The 20,046-nt window shown below is 43.7% G+C and overlaps 3 protein-coding genes and 1 long non-coding RNA gene across 5 annotated transcripts in view; 2 read left to right on the top strand and 2 right to left on the bottom strand.

Annotated features, from left to right (window-relative positions):
• The window catches only part of LOC103280099 (oocyte zinc finger protein XlCOF6), a 10,805-nt gene extending 9,322 nt beyond the window's left edge, over window positions 1-1,483 (bottom strand). Inside the window, exon 1 of the mRNA XM_008117981.2 lies at window positions 1,381-1,483. The gene's annotated coding sequence lies outside the window, so the exon portion shown is untranslated. The remainder of the gene's footprint in view (window positions 1-1,380) is intronic.
• LOC103282849 (uncharacterized) overlaps window positions 1-20,046 on the top strand; it is an 87,735-nt gene that overhangs the window by 60,621 nt on the left and 7,068 nt on the right. Inside the window, 5 exon segments of the mRNA XM_062969278.1 lie at window positions 3,586-3,707; window positions 6,022-6,121; window positions 12,272-13,193; window positions 14,912-15,156; window positions 19,619-20,046. Coding sequence (XP_062825348.1) covers window positions 3,586-3,707; window positions 6,022-6,121; window positions 12,272-13,193; window positions 14,912-15,156; window positions 19,619-20,046 — 1,817 coding nt within the window.
• On the top strand, window positions 1,477-19,706 carry LOC134297030 (zinc finger protein 24-like). 2 transcript variants are annotated; one of them, XM_062973516.1, is made up of 5 exons: window positions 1,488-1,621; window positions 3,586-4,095; window positions 6,022-6,121; window positions 7,470-7,590; window positions 19,569-19,706. In XM_062973516.1, exons 2-4 carry the CDS (start codon window positions 3,679-3,681, stop codon window positions 7,478-7,480), a joined length of 528 nt encoding a protein of 175 aa, XP_062829586.1. In that variant the 5' UTR covers window positions 1,488-1,621; window positions 3,586-3,678; the 3' UTR covers window positions 7,481-7,590; window positions 19,569-19,706. The 2 variants fall into 2 exon arrangements, with proteins under 2 accessions (XP_062829585.1, XP_062829586.1); XM_062973515.1 differs by lacking the exons at window positions 7,470-7,590; window positions 19,569-19,706 and having other exon boundaries at window positions 1,477-1,621; window positions 6,022-6,706.
• Window positions 15,501-19,408, bottom strand: LOC134297042 (uncharacterized). Its single transcript, XR_010003779.1, has 2 exons — window positions 19,210-19,408; window positions 15,501-16,248 (listed from the first exon to the last, which is right to left on the bottom strand). It is a non-coding gene; the product is annotated as an uncharacterized LOC134297042 (long non-coding RNA).

Genomic DNA, 20,046 nt, shown 5'->3' with positions numbered 1-20,046 from the left:
GCTGGCTCTTCCACTTTTATTATTCTATGATTCTACAAATCCATGTAACAGCAGGATTGCCTCTGCCACATTTTACTAGCTTGTTGCAAGATCATTATAGGGAACCTTGTCAAAACGTCTTACTGAAATCAAGGTAACACTAACATTTCAGTCAGTTTTCTATCAAGCTTGTAGCTCTGAACAAATTGTGTAATTAATATATCTATATCTATATCTATATATATATGTATGTATGTATTGCACACACACACACACCTTGTCTGATGGGACCATTGACAAAAAGAGGTAAGTGTGGCTTGATTCTTTTTGAGAAAACCATGTTGCTTTTTTTTTCCTTTCTAGAAATTTACAAATTACAGTAGAGTCTCACTTATCCAACGTTCTGGATTATCCAATGCATTTTTGTAGTCAATGTTTTCAATATATCGTGATATTTTGGTGCTAAATTCGTAAATACAGTAATTATTACATAGCATTACTGCGTACTGAACTACTTTTTCTGTCAAATTTGTTGTATAACATGATGTTTTGGTGCTTAATTTGTAAAATCATAACCTAATTTGATGTTTAATAGGCTTTTTCTTAACCTCTCCTTATTATCCAACATATTCGCTTATCCAACGTTCTGCCAGCCTGTTTACGTTGGATAAGTGAGACTCTACTGTATGTATTTGGTGATCTGCTCCAGAATCTTTCCTGGTATTTGTAGTAATTGTTTGGTTCCTCTTTTTTTCTCCCTTTTTGGAGATGGGGACAAGGAATTCTCAAATATGATAATAGCCAGTGGTTTTTAAATTATTCCTGCTGGTTCTTCTCATACCTTTAAATGTAATTTGAGTGGTCCAGAGACTGTAATTCATTTAGAGTAGTCATATATTATTGTACTGCCTCTTTACCTATTCTGTTTGTTTGTTTGGTTGCATACTGCAAGTCGCTTCTGGTGGGAGAGAATCAGCCATCTACAAAGACGTTGCCCAAGGGATGCCCGGATGTGGTACCATCCTGCGGGGAGGCTTCTCTCAAAGCATTGGCATCTCCGTCCCATGCCCTGTTCGGATGTCAGATAGCATGCCAACGCTTTAAATCAAGAAATAACTTTCTAACATCTACAGAGATGCTCACAGGAACACCTCAGCAAGCGAGAGCCCAAAAGTGGCAGGTTAAAATCCAGAACCTCAATCAGTGGCTGAGGGGGGAAAGGAAGGGGCCTGAGGCTGTTAGGAATGGTGGGAGTTGGAGTCCAAAACACCTGGAGAGAGGGCCCGAGTTTGCCCATGCCTGTACTATATGTTCCTATACACACACATATATGTATAAACTATATATATATAGGAAGTCCCCCTCTTTCCCTCCTCTGGACAGAAAAGGAAAGAGACCCACCTCTGTCTCTGTCTCCAGGCAACTGGCTCCCTTCCGGAAGCGGCACCCTCACTTCCTCTTCCTCCTTTGGAGGACTCCCTGCACCGCTGTCTCTTTGAGGGTTAAAGCGAGCGAGAGGAGTTCCTAGACGGGAAGAATCCTATTCTTCCGCTTCCGGCCTGTCTTGGTCTCGCTCTCTCTCCCCCCCCCCCCCCCCTGCTTCTTCCTTCAGTCCTCACAACAACAACAACACACCTGTGAGGTAGGTCAGGGTCAAAGAAATTGAATCCATTTGGAGAGTCTTAATCTCTTGCCTTGAAAGGTGATGTCAAGGTTGTCAGGAAGTGTTGCTGGTGGTGTTATGAATCACTCGTGTTTTCTGGCTCTCTCCTAAGGTCTAATTTATTTATTTATTATTTAACAAATAATATTACCTCACAATTTATTTATTTTTTAAAAATAATTTTTATTAAAGTTTCTGACATCACATTACAGCAATACATTTTACATAAAATCTAGAAAAAAGGAAAAAAGAAACCAGCAAACAAACTACATACTAAAATACATAAAGAACATAAAACATGATTTGTACTTCCATTCTTCCCTTATGGGGGCCTATTAATTTGCATTGAAATAATTTTAGCCCTGGTTGCACTATCTCATCTATTTGATCATCTAATTACGCTATCAAAGATTTCTTTTTACTGATTAACAATATACTCTCTAAATAATTTCCAGTCAGTCTTGTTTATTGAATGTCCTTTCTGTGCTCTTAATAAAAAATGTTAGTTCATCCATATCTCTAATGTCTTCAATTTTTTCTTGCCATTCTTCCTTATTCGGAATATCTTGCAATTTCCAATGTTTCGCATATATAATCCTTGCTGCCGTACTGATGTACATAAATAATTTGTCTTCGTTTAAATTAAAGTTTGCTTCTGAATCTGTCAAACCTAATAAATAATATTCTGGTTTCAGCGGAAAGTTTTTTGAGACTCGGCGTGTAAAATCTTCCAATATTTTCTTGTTTCAGGACATATCCATCAGGCATGGTAGTACGATCCAATATGACTTTACATTTCCAACAGGTGTTTTGAGTTCCCTTATACATTTCCCCTAATTTTTTCGGTGTAATATACCACTTGTGAAACGATTTTAGCCAATTTTCCTTTAAGTCCCAAGCATAGGTATATTTTCTTTTCTTTTTCCATAATATCACCCATTCATCCATCTTTATATTTCGACCAATATTTTGGGCACATTTTACCATGCAATTTTTACCTTTTTTGTTGCATTCGTCCATCTTAGTAGTCTCGCATAAATTTTTGTTATTTCCTTCTTATCATTTTGGAGAATCTTATCCCAGAAATTTTCATTTAAACTGAAGCCAATTTTACTATCTATCGAAAATTTTTGCTTTATTTGGGCATATTGTAACCATGTTAAGTTCCTATTAATAATTTTTACCTATACTTGAAACTTATACATTCTTTAACAAATTTGCAATACAGAGTTATGTATATCAAGCTCATAGTATTTTCACTCTCTATATTACATACTCATATTATTTACCTTTTGTTACCCCTCACCTAGTGCTATCCCTTCACCCCAGACCAGCCAATTACAATATTTATTTCCAAAATTCCATTGTTTCTTTTACAGGTTTTTTCCCCTTACCTTCTACATATACAAACTCTATAAATTTTCCCCATATCTTCTCAAAATCATCCTTTTTTAATAACCCTCTTTTAATTTTAATCTTAAATGTCAATTTATCATTTATCGCAATATCCCAAATCTCCTTATACCATTCTTCCAATTGGCACTCCTCACTTCCACCATGTTAAATTCCTATATTTTCTTTTTTATTTCTTCGAGGGGTTTTACCTGGAATCCACTATTTTTCTTAATTAAAAGTTCTTTGTATGTTGGCCATTCTAGCCATCCCAAAATTTTCCTGTTATTTTTTTCTATCGGTGATATCCATAACGGAGTCTTATCGTATATAATTTTTTTGTATTTTTCCCAAACTTTTATCAAAGAAGAACAAATAAAGTGGTTTCCAAAAAATTTTCTATTTGCTACCGGCTGTTAGGAATTGTGGAAGTTGGGAGTCCAAAACACCCGGAGGGCCCAAGTTGGCCCAGGCCTGCTCTATATCAGAAGTACTCTATTTGAGCCTCGACAGGATTACTATGACCTCATTCATCTTGTTTTTCTTTGTAGAATCCATCAATTCTCCCAAACCTTCAGATAACACCTGGCAGAAGAAGGAGGAATTCTTTCACTTTGCAAGCAGCCTGGAAGAACAGAATAAAGATGGAAGGGCGAGAATCGGCTGGTCTCCGGTTAGGAAATTACTCTTCCTCTTTTTGGGCAAAGAACAATGAAGCATTTCCAGAGAAACTTAGCAAGAAAGACTCGGGAAGCCATCTGCTCCGTTCAGATATTCCGCACCGATTTTTCCGGGAGCTCCGCTATCAGGAGGCTCAGGGTCCCCGAGAGGTTTGCAGCCGCCTCCACTCTCTCTGCCGCCTATGGCTAAAGCCTGAGGAACATACAAAGGCGGAGATGCTGGACCTGGTGCTCCTGGAGCAGTTCCTGGCCGTCCTTCCTGCGGAGATGGAGCACTGGGTGAGGGAATGTGGGGCAGAGACCAGTTCCCAGGCCGTGGCTTTGGCTGAAGGATTCCTCCTGAGTCGGGCAGAAGAGGAGAGGAAGTGGAAGAACCATCAGGTGTGTGTGTGAGTGAGTGTGTGTGTGTGAGAGAGAGATTCATCTTGGTAGTTTCAAGTTGCCAAGAATAATAGTTTTGACCTTTATTGTAAAATGTATTGTCGTGGCTTTCATGGCCATATTCACAGGGTTGCTGTGAGTTTTTCAGGTTGTATCTCCATGTTCCAGTAGCTGTATAGGGTGCCGTGCATTTTTGGGGCTGTATGTGGGATTTTATTCAACTGTGTTGGAAGGGCCCTCACTTTTCAGAAACACTCATCCATCATGAACCCCCTTCTCTCTTAGTATTCCTGGCCATGGGATCATGCTCGGTTTCCCCTAAATTTACTGAAGTCAGCTTCCTTGAAGTCCAGAGTGTGTGTCAGAATATGCTTGAATTCCCTTTTCAATTGCATAACAAACTTTAGTAGAACATGGTCACCCCCACTAAGGAACCCACTACATCCATCCCATTTACTAAGTCATTACTGTTGGTTAGGATGAGATAAAAGAGCTGACCTTCTGGACTATGAAATTGTCCACAAGATAGGTGAGGAATTTGTTGGATCTGATACTCTTGGTAGAATTTGTCTCCCAACAAATATCAGGATAGTTAAAATCTCCCATTACCATTATATCTTCCCTTTCTGAATTTCTGGCCTGGAGGTCTGTAATAGACCCCTACAATGACATCCCTGTTGTTTTCTTCCCCTCTTAATTTTACCCAGATACTCACAACCTGATCAGGTTTGTGAAGCTTTTAGCAAAAACGTTCCTGTGGGGTGTAAGCCATCTCTTGCCAGAGGCCCAACTTCATTACATTTCAGACCATTATCAAGGAAGCCAAAGTGTTTCTGGCATCATCATCTGGGAAGCCAATTATTCACCTCTTATTATCTTTCTCTTGCTTTCTGGGCTGCACTCTTGAACTAGGAAGAGACACCAAGTGATAACCTGCCCATAACTTTGAAATTGTAGTCCCTTGAAGGCTATTCCTTGTAATGTTATTAGTTTACACATGAACCAAAAGGAAAGCATAATGGTCTGTGAATATGACAGTCCTTGTCAGCCTCTCTGTTGCATCTTGGATTTTGATCCATGCTGTCAGTTCTGTAAACCACTGCTTCTGTTCCCTTCAGCGAGGAGTCCCCTGCCATCACCACTGGTCTTCTTTGAGGTTTTGCCAGGGGCCATTTCATGTGCTGAGTCTTGCAGTGGCACCTGCACATTCCCTGAGGACAAACTCTGTTGCACTTCTTGTTCTGCATCACCACTCATGCTGGAGAGAACTTCAAATTGATTATGTAGTTCCAAACATACAGAATGATTCATGGTCCTTCTACTCCTGTATGTAATATTCCTCCAACTATCTACCTTCTCTGTATGGAGTATGGCCTCCTCCTCAGAGAGATTCCCTGTGTGTTTCCCATGTTTCTGCTGGGTCCAAGGCAATGTCTTCCTCCCTAAAAGTGTGGATACTTGAGCCTTGAGGCACCTGACCTGTTTTTCCAAGAAGGCTACTAACTTGCACCTGCTGCAGTTGTAGCTATCCACACCCTCTGGCAAGAACACAAAACACTCCAACGCATGATTTCCCTTATCCATTTAAGCAGAGTCTAGTAGAAAATTAATTAGAAAATAGAATATCTAGGCTTCCCCACAAACATGTATTTATTTATTTATTTATTTATTTATTTACAGCATTTATATTCCGCCCTTCTCAACCCGAAGTGGACTCAGGGCGGATCACATTACACATATAGGCAAACATTCAATGCCTTTTAACATAGAACAAAGACAAACAAACATAGGCTCCGAGCGGGCCTCGAACTCATGACCTCCTGGTCAGAGTGATTCATTGCAGTTAATTGCAGCTGGCTTGCTCTCCCGCCTGCGCCACAGCCCGGGCCCAAAATCCATGTTTGTCTCGCCTTGCTTCTTTTTCAGATGCCAGCCTCTTTTGCAGATGAGACCACCACGGTGGAGAAGTCTTCTTTGGACACCTGTTGCACTATCCAGGTTGGAGACAGAGAATTTATCACAGTTGGTAAGGGATTGGGGGTGGTGGTTCTGGGATACTGTGAGTTTTTCGGGATCCCTGTTGGCCCCACAAATTATTTTACATTTTGTTTTATTCTAAGGTCCATGGTACCCCTGGACCTGAACTGACCTCGAATCAGGGTTCTGGAATACAGTCTTACTCTCTACGGGACACTTGTAGTTATTATTGTAAAAAGAGTGGGGAGCCTGGGAGCTTAAGAATGGTGTTGATAGGAGACATTTCCCTACAACATTTATCTGTGCCACTTTCAAGGATAATTGATTCCTCTGCTTCTCTTTGGGTGTTTATGGTGATGGGTACTCTTTCAGCACAAATATAGAAAGATTTGATTAAGAAATATAGTCAACCCTCTACTTCTCTTCGATTAGGTCACAGAATTCCATAAAAGTGCAAAAACTGCAAGTAACAAACTCGTTTTTTTCTACATTTCTCCAGAGTTCCTTAGATTTGTGCTCGAGGACTTATATACCTGGTTTATGTAATGTAATTATTGTTGTCATGTTGATGTATTTTATTTTATGTATTATGTATTTTATATATAGCATCTTTATGTGCTATTTTGTAAGCCACTTTGAGTCCCTATGGAGATGGTGGTAGGGTATAAATAAAGTATTATTATTATGATGGCAGGGAGGGGGCTCTGTGAAAGAGGGGAAAATTAAAAATGGGGTTTGTTTTTGACTAATGGTGTTAGTTGGCGATATTTAAGAGAGTCAAGTAGAAGTGGATGGATACTGGATAATGTTGAGCGAATGAAGGAGGAAGGCTGATATTGTTCAGTTTGTTTCCTCACCTCTTGTAATTATGTTCTGCGTAGTCTAAGGAAGTTCAACTCCCTTTGTAGTCTACCGAAACTGAATCTAACCAGCATACTTAACCTTGAATGATAGGGTAGATCACACTTAACAGCAAGCAAACCATTTAATGCAAATTAGTCCACGTTAAAGACCTATGACCCAAATCCAAGCAGGGATTTTAAAAGAGGACCATGGAGCAAGGGGAAAGTGGCTGGCATCCAAGGCTAAGAACTGTGGGGCTAATGTCTCTTCTCTTTCACAGGCAATGGAACATGGCCAAGCACATCTTTTAATGATTCCTTATTAAGAAGAGATTCTGCAAGACCAGATCAGGTAGGCAGCAGGATCCCTAGGGGAGGAACATTGAATCACCGTGTTCCTTGAATATTGTCCCGGTCCTGTCTGAACCTCTTTCTTTTCTTCTTCCTTCCTTTCCTTCCATCCAATATTTTTTTAAAGTCAATTATCAATGGCCTGATTTTCCTTTCTGACTGGGATTGTATTTCCATCTTGCGGATAACATTTTTTGTCTTCAGGTGACTTTTGAAGATGTGTCTGTGGATTTCTCAGAGGAGGAGTGGGCTCTCTTGGATTCAAGCCAAAAAGCCTTGCACCAGCAAGTCATGGAGGAGAATTTAGGGATAATGTCTTCTCTGGGTAAATATCCTTTTTGTTTGTGGTAAACCAAATCAGTTTGCAATGGTTAGCAATAATCCACTGTTTCAGTTCTTTTTCTCTAAAGCCATGGAAAACAATCTCACTCCACTTTCCACATGGATACCAGCTCCAGAAGAGAATTGGCAATTGAATGGGATTGCTTTGTTATTTGAATGCTAGGCAAATTGTTATTTACCATCAAAATAACTTCAACTTCTGGCAACTCTGTGAGCTAGAAATCTCTGTGAGTCATAGTTATCAGCTGCTTTTTTCAGGTTATTATTAATAGTACTATTAAGGCATTATTATTATTATTATTATTATTATTATTATTATTATTATTAATCTCACCTATTTCTCTTAAAGGAGATTCAAAACAGCTTGCAACACTATATATGATACCATCTACAATTTAAAGCAGGCATAGGCAAACTTCAGCCCACCATGTGTTTTGGACTTCAACTCCCACAATTCCTGACAGCTGGTAAACTGATTGGGATTTCTGGGAGTTGAAGTCCAAAACATCTGGAGGACTGAAGTTTGCCCATGCCTGATTTAAAGTCTACAATGTATAAACATGAACACATTAAAAACTAGGAACATAATTAAAACATTATACAGCACGCATTCCCTCTCCCCAATTCCTATAAACTGTCTTCTTTAAAACCTTCCTCAATAGAAAGGTTTCAGCTTGCCTCCAGAAGGACAACAGGGAAGGGATCAATCTGGCTTCCATAGGCAGAGAGTTCCAGAGTTGTGAGGCAGCTGTCGAGGAGACCGTCTTGATTTTCCCACCAACCATGCATGTGTTTGTGGTGAGACTGAGAGAAGAATCTCTCCTGAAGATCTAAGTCCCTAGGCAGGTTCATATAAGTGGATACAATCTGCCAAATAATCTGAACTTGAACTGTATAGGGCTTTATAGGTCATAACCAGCAATTCGAATTGTGCTTGGATACTACCTGGTATATTGGACCCCCGGTGGCGCAGCGGATTAAACAGCTGAGCTGCTGAACCTGCTGACTGAAAGGTCAGCGGTTCGAATCCAGGGAGCGGGGTGAGATCCCACTGTTAGCCCTAGCTTTTGCCAACTTAGCAGTTCGAAAACATGCAATTGTGAGTAGATCAATAGGTACCCCTCCGGCAGGAAGGTAACAGTGCTCCATGCAGTCATGCCGGCCACATGAACTTGGAGGTGTCTATGAACAATGCCAGATCTTTGGCTTAGAAATGGAGATGGGCATCAACCCCCAGAGTTGGACATGACTAGACCTAATGTCAGGGGAAAACCTTTACCTTTTACTACCTCTCATGCAGTGGAGGCTGTGGCAACAAAGGAGTTTTGCACTCTCTATTTCCGGTTTTGCCTAGCAACCTTGCTGCAGCTCTTTGGAGCAAGAAACTTATTTCAAAACTCTTCAGAGGCATCCCAAGTAGAGCACATCATAATAAATCAAAATTGGATGTAATTAAGACATGTACTGTTATGGCCAGATGTAGAATTTCAAGAAACTTACACAGTTGATGCACAATATATAAATATGCAAAGGCACACCTGGCCTCTGGGGAAATCTCCAGGTCAAATCTAGTGTCCAGGAATAGCCCCAAACTGCAGACCTGTGTATTCAGGGTGGGTGTAACTCATCTAGCAGCAGCTGAATTTCTAATCCCTGATCAGACTTGCAACTGACCAGGAATACCTCTGCCTTTTTAATGTGTTGGCCCTTGTCCAGCCCATAACTGATGACAGGTAATGTTTTAGGTGGAAAGATGTAGCAGAGCTGGGTGACATCTGCACATAGATGACATGCCAAAATTCCAGATGACCTCTGCCATGTTTTTATAGGTATGTTAAATAGCATGGGGGAGAAAACACTGAGGGACCCCAACAGGCTTGAACAGAAATCCCCCAGCACTATTTTCTTGGTTTGCTCCTCCAGGAAGGAACAGAGCAACTGTAAAAACAGTGTTCTCCATTCCCATCTAGTGAGCTGATCCAGAAGGATATCATGGTCAATTGTATCCACAAGTGCTGAAAGATGCAGTGGAATCACTAGAGATACACTCTCTGCCTCTATCTAGTTGCCTCTGTAGGTCATCCACCAAGGGGATCAAAGCCATCTCTTTCCCATAAGCAGGCCTTGAAACTAAATTCAAATGCATTAATAACCATGATTTCCTCAAGTGGATCAACTCACAGTAATTCAATCTCCCTCTTTTCCTACTGCTTTCCACTTTGTAAAAAAATATTGTCTTTTTCAGTTAGATGTGATATATGAAGTTAGACATCCTTGATTTGGTCATTTTTGCTTCTAGAGAGAGTTCAGTCCTGATTTGGTCCTGGATCCATTGCTTTGTTTTTGTTTTGTTTTGTGTTTGTTTTGTTTTTGGTTTGGTTTTTTTTTTGGAGGGGGTTGATACTTGAATGATTATGTACTAATGTGTGGAAATTAGGCTGTTAGTCTTACTGAAAGTGGTTCACACATAGATATATTTGTTCTATTACCTGATGCCATGAAGTTAAGTTCTTCCACAATACTACTTTTTAGCCACTGTGAATCCCCTTCTGGGTGAGAAGAGCGGGGTAGAATCATAGAATCATAGAATCATAGAATAGTAGAGTTGGAAGAGACCACATGGGCCATCTAGTCCAACCCCCTGCTAAGAAGCAGGAAATCGCATTCAAAGCACCCCCGACAGATGGCCATCCAGCCTCTGCTTAAAAGCCTCCAAGGAAGGAGCCTCCACCACGGCCCCGGGGAGAGAGTTCCACTGTCGAACAGCTCTCACAGTGAGGAAGTTCTTCCTGATGTTCAGGTGGAATCTCCTTTCCTGTAGTTTGAAGCCATTGTTCCGTGTCCTAGTCTGCAGGGCAGCAGAAAACAAGCTTGCTCCCTCCTCCCTATGACTTCCCCTCACATATTTGTACATGGCTATCATGTCTCCTCTCAGCCTTCTCTTCTGCAGGCTATTTTTCAGTATAAAAATAGTAAATAAATAAATAAATACTTTTTTCTCAATGTAGAAAAAATGATTTGGTCTGGATGTCTTGGTTTATGTGCTATATTATGTTCATGAAGGCAAAGCCGTTCAGCAGTGAAACTCTCTGCCCAGAGTGTGGTGGAGGCTCCTTCTTTGGAGGCTTTTAAGCAGAGGCTGGATGGCCATCTGTCAGGAGTGCTTTGAATGCAGTTTTCCTGCTTCTTGGCAGAATGGGTTTGGACTATATGGCCCATGAGGTCTCTTCCAACTCTGTGATTTTGTGATTCTATAAGCATTTTTGTTTAGTTTTTTAAAAATGTATTTATCCATATGCTCCATACAGAAATAAAATCAATGCTTATGCTAGAAAACTGAGATTTTTGCCTCCCGACTCTACTACATATGAAGTAGAAAAGTTCAACACTACAAGAGTGTTGTCGAAGGGTTTCATGGCCAAAATCACTGGGTTGCTGTGAGTTTTCTGGGCTGTATGGCCATGCTCTAGAATAGGATTCTCTCACCTCTGTAGGAGTCTACCATGCAGCTGTGGACAAGTTGACATAGGGACCACCAAACACAGCATTGCCCAAACACGAATCAAGGAACATGAAAGGCACTGCAGATTAATCCAACCAGAGAAGTCAGCAATAGTAGAGCATTTGATGAACCAACTTGGACACAGCACATTATTTGAGAACACAGAAATGCTGGGCCAACAACCACCATGTCAGATGACACAGAGAAGCCATTGAAATCCACAAGCATGTGGACAATTTCAACAGAAAGGAGGAAACTATGAAAAATGAATAAAAGCTGGCTCCCAGTATTTAAAAAAAATCAGGACAGTAAATAAAGAACAACACTCAGAAAACAGAAATTCCAGACATGAAACAATCAGGGCCAGCTAACACCTGCCAACAATGGATTCCCCCAGGGAGGAAGAAGCCAGACTTTGAAGCTGCAAGGCCATTCAACACTTTTAAGGTGGCCAATTACACCATTCACACTTGCCTCAAGCAGACAAGAGTTCTTTCTTCCACCCTTGACTTTCCACAGGTATATAAACCCCACTTGCCTAGTTTCCAACAGACCTCACAACCTCTGAGAATGCCTGCCATAGATGTGGGTGAAATGTCAGGAGAGAATGCTTCTGGAATTTGGCCATACAGCCCAGAAAACTCACAACAACCCACTACAAGAGTGCTCTTTTATAATAGACTAAGGAACAAAGATGGAGAGATAACATTTATTGGAAAAGGAAAGGAGTGACAAAACAAAGAGAAAATATCAAACTCCAGATCTGTGCAGTTCATTTAATAATTTGTTAAAATACCACCCTCAAAGCTGAATTAAACGTTTGTTCTATTGCCTAAAGTTATGAAGTTAAGTTTCCTTGACTTCATATCATCAAGCAGATCAAGGGTTTTTACAGGAGATGCCAGAAAAACATGGAGTAAGCAACTATATTTTCCCCAGCCCTGGTTTAAATACTATTTATTTTGAGATCCCATCTGAGTATAATATTTATAGAAGAGGCAAAATGGATGTTTTCTTTCATGAACAACCAGTGTGGGAAAGGGCTGTCTTGAGTAAATACATATTGCAATGTATATTTTTAAATCATTTAAGTAAAATTTGAATCTAACATAACCTTTTCTTTCAAACACGTGGTCACTCTTCCCTTGTTCTCAAACCATGTAAATAGAAGCAACTCCATTTAAATGTCTGGAATATGGAAAGACATTCAGCCAGAAGGATGTGCTCACCTGTCGCCGAGCAAGTCACACACAATGCTTGGAGTGTGGGAAGAACTTCTGTCCCAAGAAACAAATTGTCCATCATCGGTCATCTCACAAGGGAGAGAAACCATTCAAATGCTCAGAGTGTATCAAGAGTTTCAATCAAAAGGCAAAACTTGTTCGGCATCAATCAACTCACACAGGAGAGAAACCATTTATGTGCTTGGAATGTAGAAAGAGCTTTGGCCAGAAAGCAGACCTTGTTCGTCATCAGTCAACTCACACAGGGGAGAAGCCATTTATATGCTTCGAGTGTGGAAAGAGTTTCAACCAGAAGTCGCACCTTGTTGTTCATCAGGCAATTCACACAGGAGATAAACCGTTTGTGTGCTTGGATTGTGGGAAGTGCTTCAATCAGAAATCAAACCTTGTTTGTCATCAGAAAACTCACACGGGAGAAAAACCATTCAAGTGCTCAGAGTGTGGAAAGAGCTTCTGTCGAAAGGCACACCTTGCTCTTCATCGGTCAACTCACACAGGGGAGAAACCATTCAAATGCTCCGAGTGTGGAAAGGGCTTCAGTCGGAAAGTATACCTCGTTCTTCATCAGTCAACTCACACAGGGGAGAAACCATTTATATGCTTCGAATGTGGAAAGAGCTTCAGTCAGAAGGCACACCTCGTTTTTCATCAGGGAACTCACATGGGAGAGAAACCGTTCAAATGCACAGAGTGTGGAAAGAGCTTTTGTCGGAAGTCACACTTCATTCGTCACCAGTCAACTCACACAGGAGAGAAACCAGTCATGTGCTTGGAGTGTGAAAAGAGCTCCAGCCAGAACAGAAACCTTATTAATCATCAAAGATGTCACACAGCAAAAAAGCCATTTTAATGCTTGTAGTTTGGAAAGAGCTGCAGTTGGATGAAAACATTAATTCCATCAGACAACCCACGCAGGTGGAAAAGCATGTAAAGGTCTGAAGTGTAAGGAATGTTTCATTCTTCAACAATACTTTACTCTTCACCAGTTAACTCACACAGGGAAGAAATCAAGTGTCCAGCGCAGGGGAACAACTATTTAATTCTTCAGAATGCAGGTAGAGATGGTGTAAAAAAACCTCCTTTGCTTTATATCAGTGGTTCTCAACCTGTGGGTCCTAAGATGTCTTGGCCTACAACTCCCAGAAATCCCTGCCAGTTTACCAGCTGCTATGATTTCTGGGAGTTGAAGGCCAAAACATCTGGGGACCCACAGGTTGAGAACCAGTGCTTTATATGAAGGAACTTGGAAGGGGCACAAATCTTTATCATAGAGAAGGCGTTTTCAAACTTTTTAAGCAGAGGGCCAGCTCACAGTCCCTCAGACTGTTGCAGGTCCAGACTATAGTTTGAAAAAATAATGAGCAAGTTCCTATGCATACTACATATATCTTATTGTGGAAACTGAAAGAACAATACAATATTTAAAATGAAGAACAATTTTAACCAACATAAACTTAGCAGTATTTCAACTGGAAGTGTGAGCCTCCTTTTGCCTGATGAGATAGTGAAGTTAATTAGGATTGTTGTTGTTGTGTGGCTTCAAATCGTTTCAGACTTAAGGCAGCCTTAAGTCTAAAGTTTAGGTAGGGAACTGGATAAATTATTTATTTATTTATTTATTTATTATTTAAAACATTTATGTTCCGCCCTTCTCACCCCAAGGAGGACTCAGGGCAGAGCACAACATATATATGCCGGAACATAAAATAAACCATAATAAATATACATAAACACTAAACATATACATAAACACTAATATGTATATAAACACTAGTGTTTATATACGTAAACACTAAAATCAGTTATTTATTTATTTATTTACAGTATTTATATTCCGCCTTTCTCACCCCGAAGAGTCCTCAGGGCGGATCACATTACACATATAAGGCAAACATTCAATGCCTTGACATAGAACAAAGACAGAAGACAAACACAGGCTCCGAGCTGGCCTCGAACTCATGACCTCTTGGTCAGAGTGATTGGTCTCAGCTGGCTGCAGCTGGCTGCTCACCACAGTTTTGTTAAAACTGAGTATTGTGTGTGTGGCTCTTTAAGGCGCCTGTGTTCCGACACAAAGGTAGAAGGGGGTTGGATTAAATGGCTCAAGGGGTCTCTTCCAACCCTCTTTATTATTTTTATTATGATTATATTATTAACATTGAGGCTGCATTTGTTCCCGTCTGGTTTTTTTTTTTTACTTCAAAATATGAGATGTGCATTGTGCATAGGAATTTGTTTATAGGGTTTTTTTTTCAACTATAGTCTGACCCTCCAACGGTCTGAGGGACCGTGAACTGGCCCCCTGTTTAAAAAGTTTGGTGACCGCTGGCATTGACAGTGAATGCTGTTCAGCAGTGAAATATGCTCACACAGGAATTTTTTGAAACAGAGGTTAGATGGCCACCTGTCAGGAGTGCTTGGATTATATCTTCCTGTTTGACAGAATGGGGGTAGAGTGGACGGGGTTTCTTCCAATCCAGTACAATCCAAAACTGTTGCCCTGAGAAGCCAATGCGATGTGCAAATGTCAGCCTAACCCCCTTTCAATGCACCTCTAGGGACCTCATCACACGGACCTTGAGAAGCTTTGGGATGATCTGTCTAGCAAAGGGAATCCTAGGACCTGGTTGTACGCTCGGCGGCAGGAACGGAAGCCCCCGGGCATGTCTTGCTGCATGTGCGCATCCCTTCCGGCTGTGCAATGCCAATGTCAGGCTGGCAAAACGTGGCGAGGTGGGGCAGAAAGCAACGGGTGGCCCAGCCTCACCATTAGGAACCATTGTGCCTCCGTTGCTGCTGCTTGGTGAGGTCCATGCCGTTAGATCCCCAATTGCTCCATTTCAAGCTCCGTCTTCCCATCACACGTTCACCCGTTCTTACCCACGTCTTGAACCATTGCGCTGGGAATCCTTTTCTCCGCCCCCTCTTTGTTACATTTTTTTTTAATCAGGGAAAACTTCAATGTCCAAAAGCCAAGAGATCCCTTGCTCTATTCTTGAGCCAATTTGGGCCCAGGCGTGGGGGGCTTCTGGTACCCAATTCTCCACGGGGAGAGGAGGGGCAGCCTTTGGGTCCCAAGGTGGGGTCAGCCCAGCTGTGCCCAATAAATTCCTATGGTCTGAAGGAAACCAAGCAAAGTAGCCAGTGTCCAGAAGAAACAAAACAAAGGTTTATTATGATTATTACTCTAGGTACACTCTATATATCCTCTGTATTAACTTCACAAACAGACTATGTACCCTCCACATACTTTCTCTAAATGCTCTGATTTACTTATGAACATATTTACATGTTCAGGGCCCTTCTCTTCCTTGCTTTCTGAGGTTCCCTGAAGTTGGATCAGGTCTCTCGCTGGTCAAACTGGACCCCTTTCCTGTCCCCCGCCATAAATTGGGGGGGGGGGTGCTAAGTGGCTCCCTGCTTGCTGTGATGAGATGCGATTCTTTCTCCACCAGACTTTTGGAAACATTTTTATCTTCTTCCACAGGGACAGTTTTCTTTGTACACCGGAGTCCTTCAGAGGCAGGCACTGAGCTCTTTGACTTGATGTCCCCGGGATGGAGACTTCTCTGAAGCCGGGGGCTGAACCCCCCTGGACCTTGTGGGGCCTTTGCCTGGGGTCTCGTGGCTGGGAAGACCTCGAGGGACCCTGCTTCCATTCAGGGGTTTTGGGGGTCCCCGTGAGGCTGCCGTTCCTCCTCTCCGTCCCTCTTTTTGGGGGTTCCCTGGTCTGGAGGCACTTGGTGAGCCACGCCCCCCCCCCCCCGCACCCCTTTGGGGCCTTTGCCTGGGGTCTCGTGGCGAAGTGCGTTAAAGCACTGAGCTGCTGGACTTGCAGACCTTCAAATCCCGGGAGCGGAGTGAGCGCCTGCTGTTAGCTCCAGCTTCTGCCAACCTAGCAGTTCGAAAACATGCCAATGTGAGTAATAATAATAATAATAATAATAACTTTATTTTTATACCCCGCCTCTATCTCCCCGGAGGGGACTCAGGGCGGCTTACATGGGGCCAAGCCCGAATAAAAACAGTAGTAGTATAAAACACAGCAATAGACAACAACTTGCACAATAAAAAAAAAATTAAACATTAGCCAATAAAAACAAGAACTAATAAAAACATGGATTAAAACTGAGAGATTGTAAAAGTAGACTGGGTAAGGTGCACCATATAAATATTGTAAACACAAGGTGACTGATAAAGTGCTGCAAATTCTGGAAGTGCAAATTGGGATGGGAATAGACCCTGTGTCTATATCGAGTTGACAAAGGTAAAAGGTGCAAACCGGTACAAGAATGGTCACAGATACAGATTGCTTCTGGATTAGCAATCTTTATCTAAAGGCTTGAGTAAAGAGCCAGGTTTTCAAGCTCTTTCTGAATGCTACCAGGGTGGGGGCTTGCCTGATTTCCCTGGGGAGCGAGTTCCAGAGCCGGGGGGCCACCACGGAGAAGGCCCTCTCTCTCATCCCCACCAACCGTGCTTGTGACGGAGGTGGGAGCGAGAGGAGGGCCTCCCCCGACGAACGAAGAGATCGTGCAGGTTCGTAGGGGGAGAGGCGATCACTTAGGTAGGAGGGTCCCAAACCGTTCAGGGCTTTGTAGGTGATCACTTGCACCTTGAATTGGGTCCGGAAGGTGAACGGCAGCCAGTGGAGCTCCTTAAGCAGGAGGGTTGACCGCTCCCTATAATTTGCTCCAGTTAGAAGCAAGGCTGCCGAACGTTGAACTAGTTGGAGTTTCCGGGCCGTCTTCAAGGGCAGCCCCACGTAGAGTGCATTGCAATAGTCCAGTCTAGAGGTAACTAAGGCATGGACCACCGTGGCCAGATCAGACTTCACGAGGTAAGGTCGCAGTTGGCGCACAAGTTTTAATTGTGCAAAGGCCCTCCCGGCCACGGCCGACACCTGAGCATCAAGCGTCAGTGCTGAGTCCAGGAGGACCCCCAAACTGCGGACCTGCGCCTTCAGGGGGAGTGCGACCCCGTCAAGCACAGGTAGCCACCCAATACCCTGATCGGACATACGACTGACCTGGAGGACCTCTGTCTTGTCGGGATTAAGCTTCAGCTTATTCGCCCTCATCCAGCCCATCACAGCTGCCAAGCACTGGTTCAGTATCTGGGGGGCTTCCTTGGAGTTCGGTGGAAAGGAGTAGTAGAGTTGAGTGTCATCTGCATAGAGATGGCACCGAACTCCAAAACTCCGGATGACCTCTCCCAGCGGTTTCATGTAGATGTTAAAAAGCATGGGGGACAGAATGGAACCTTGCGGGACCCCACAGGTCAAAGGCCAGGGGTCCGAGCAGGTGTCCCCCAGCTTCACCAACTGGGAACGGCCCTCTAGGAAGGACTGAAGCCACGACAGAGCCATGCCCCCAAGGCCCATCCCGGAGAGCCGTCCCAGAAGGATACCATGGTCGATGGTATCGAAAGCCGCTGAGATGTCCAAGAGAACCATCAGGGTCACACTCCCCCTGTCCAGCTCCCTGCGGAGGTCATCCACCAAGGCGACCAAAGCCGTCTCAGTACTGTGACCAGGTCTAAAGCCAGACTGCGATGGGTCCAGAAAATCGGTGTCATCCAGGAAACCCTGCGAGGCAACCACCCGCTCCAGGACCTTGCCCAAGAAAGGGAGGTTCGAGATTGGTCTGTAGTTGTTTAGAATGGCCGAATCAAGGGAGGCCTTCTTCAATATAGGTCTCACTATGGCCTGTTTGAGGACTGATGGAAATTTGCCTTGATCCAAAGAGGCATTAATTATCATCACAAACCACTCTACCAACCCTCCTCTGGCCGATTTAATTAGCCACGAGGGGCAAGGGTCTGCAGAGCAAGTGGTCACTCTCACCGCCCCAAGGATCCTGTCCACGTCATCCGGGCGAACAAGCTGAAACGAATCCCACAAGTTCGAACAGACAGGTGCCTCAGTTACCTCTTTTGGCATTGCAACAAAACTAGCATCCAAGTCGAAGCGAATCTGAGCGACTTTGTCTGCAAAGTGGTGCGCGAACTCGCTGCACCGAGTTGCCGAGTCTTCGGGTGCCCCTCCCCCCTCAGGAGGGTGAAGGAGCTCCCCGACGACCCGAAACAACTCCGATGGTCTGTTAGTTGCAGACGCTATGCGGGCAGTCGTGAAGGTCTTCCTGGCTGCCCGCAAAGCCGCGGAGTAGGCCCTAATAGCGGCTCTAGCCCGTGCTTGGTCAGAAACGCTACAAGTTTTCCGCCAGTGGCACTCTAGTCCCCTCCTCGAGCACTTCATCACTGCCAGCTCCTCCGTGAACCAGGGAGCCGAAGTGACTCTTCGCAATGAGAGGGGACGTTCGGGGGCGATCATGTCAATTGCCCTGGACATCTCGCTATTGTAGCGATCTACCAAGGCATCGACAGGATCGTCAGCCTCCATGACAGGAAGATCCCCAAGAGACCTCAAGAATCCATCTGGATCCATCAGTCTCCTGGGGCGGACCATCTTAATGGGTCCACCACCCCTGCGGAGGTTTGAGGTCACAGTGAGTCTTAAACTGATCAGGTGGTGATCGGACCATGACAACGGAAGAATATTTTGCTCTTCCACTCCGACCTCACCATCTGCCGCAACAAAAACCAGGTCAAGTGTGTGTCCAGCTTGATGAGTGGGACCAGATATCACTTGGGACAGTCCCATGGTCGTCATGGCGGCCATGAGTAGATCAATAGGTACCGCTCTGGCGGAAAGGTAACAGCACTCCATGCAGTCATGCCAGCCACATGACCTTGGAGGTGTCTACGGACAACGCCGGCTCTTCGGCTTAGAAATGGAGATGAGCACCAACCCCCAGAGTCAGACATGACTGGACTTAACGTCAGGGGAAACCTTTACCTTTTTAATGGGATGGGAAGAGAAAGCGACACAACACAGCCTTTCTGCCTTAAAAAGTTCAGAGAAACTAATTTCTTGCCTACCTCTGAAGGGTTAAAGCCAACGAGAGGATATTCCTAGAGGGGAAGAAGCAGCAGTGGCGCCCACAAGCGAAGCCCCGCCCCTTCCGGCCTCTCTGAGAGAAGGCTTTCCTGGCAGTGTCGCCATGGCAACTGTGGATATGGCAACTGTGAACCTCCTTTCTCAGAGGAGGAGAAGGAAGGAGGAAGACACTGCAGTCTCAGCTCTCAATGAAAACTCAAATGTGGAAAGTCATTAGCTCTTTCATCTTGTGTTTTGTTTTGTTAGTTTGTTTGTAGGCCCAGTCCATTTTGTTGGTCACATCTGGCAGAAGAGTAAATGATTTCTCCTTCCACTTTGGAGGCCTCTGAGATGCACAGAATAAAGATGGAGGAGCAAGAGTCATCTGGTTCCCAGTTAGAAACCTTTTATCCTGCTTTTAAGACAGAGGACACTTGGAAGAAAGGCAATGGAAACAGTCTGCTCCACTCAGACCTTCAGTGCCAACTCTTCCGGCGCTTTCGCTATAAGGAGGCCGGTGGGCCAAGACAGGTTTGCAGCCGCCTCCACGATCTCTGCCGCCAGTGGCTGAAGCCAGAGCAACACACCAAGGCTGAGATGCTGGACCTGGTGATCCTGGAGCAGTTCCTGAGCCTCCTGCCCCCAGAGATGGGGAGCTGGGTCCGAGAGTGTGGGGCAGAGACCTCTTCCCAGGCGGTGGCCCTGGCGGAAGGCTTCCTCCTGAGTCGGGCAGAGGACAAGAGGCTGGAAGGACAG

The sequence above is a fragment of the Anolis carolinensis genome, chromosome 2 (assembly GCF_035594765.1).
Source record: "Anolis carolinensis isolate JA03-04 chromosome 2, rAnoCar3.1.pri, whole genome shotgun sequence".
Classification (NCBI taxonomy): domain Eukaryota; kingdom Metazoa; phylum Chordata; class Lepidosauria; order Squamata; family Dactyloidae; genus Anolis; species Anolis carolinensis.
Note: the sequence above shows the minus strand (reverse complement) of the source record. Positions and strands in the feature narration are given on the sequence as shown.

What these genes read in the sequence shown, in the direction of transcription:
- LOC134297030 (XM_062973515.1), top strand. Translation starts at nt 3,679, where the DNA reads ATGGAAGGGCGAGAATCGGCTGGTCTCCGGTTAGGAAATTACTCTTCC. An exon ending in GGAAGTGGAAGAACCATCAG is followed by an intron (nt 4,096 to 6,021) that starts GTGTGTGTGTGA and finishes CTTCTTTTTCAG; the next exon opens with ATGCCAGCCTCTTTTGCAGA.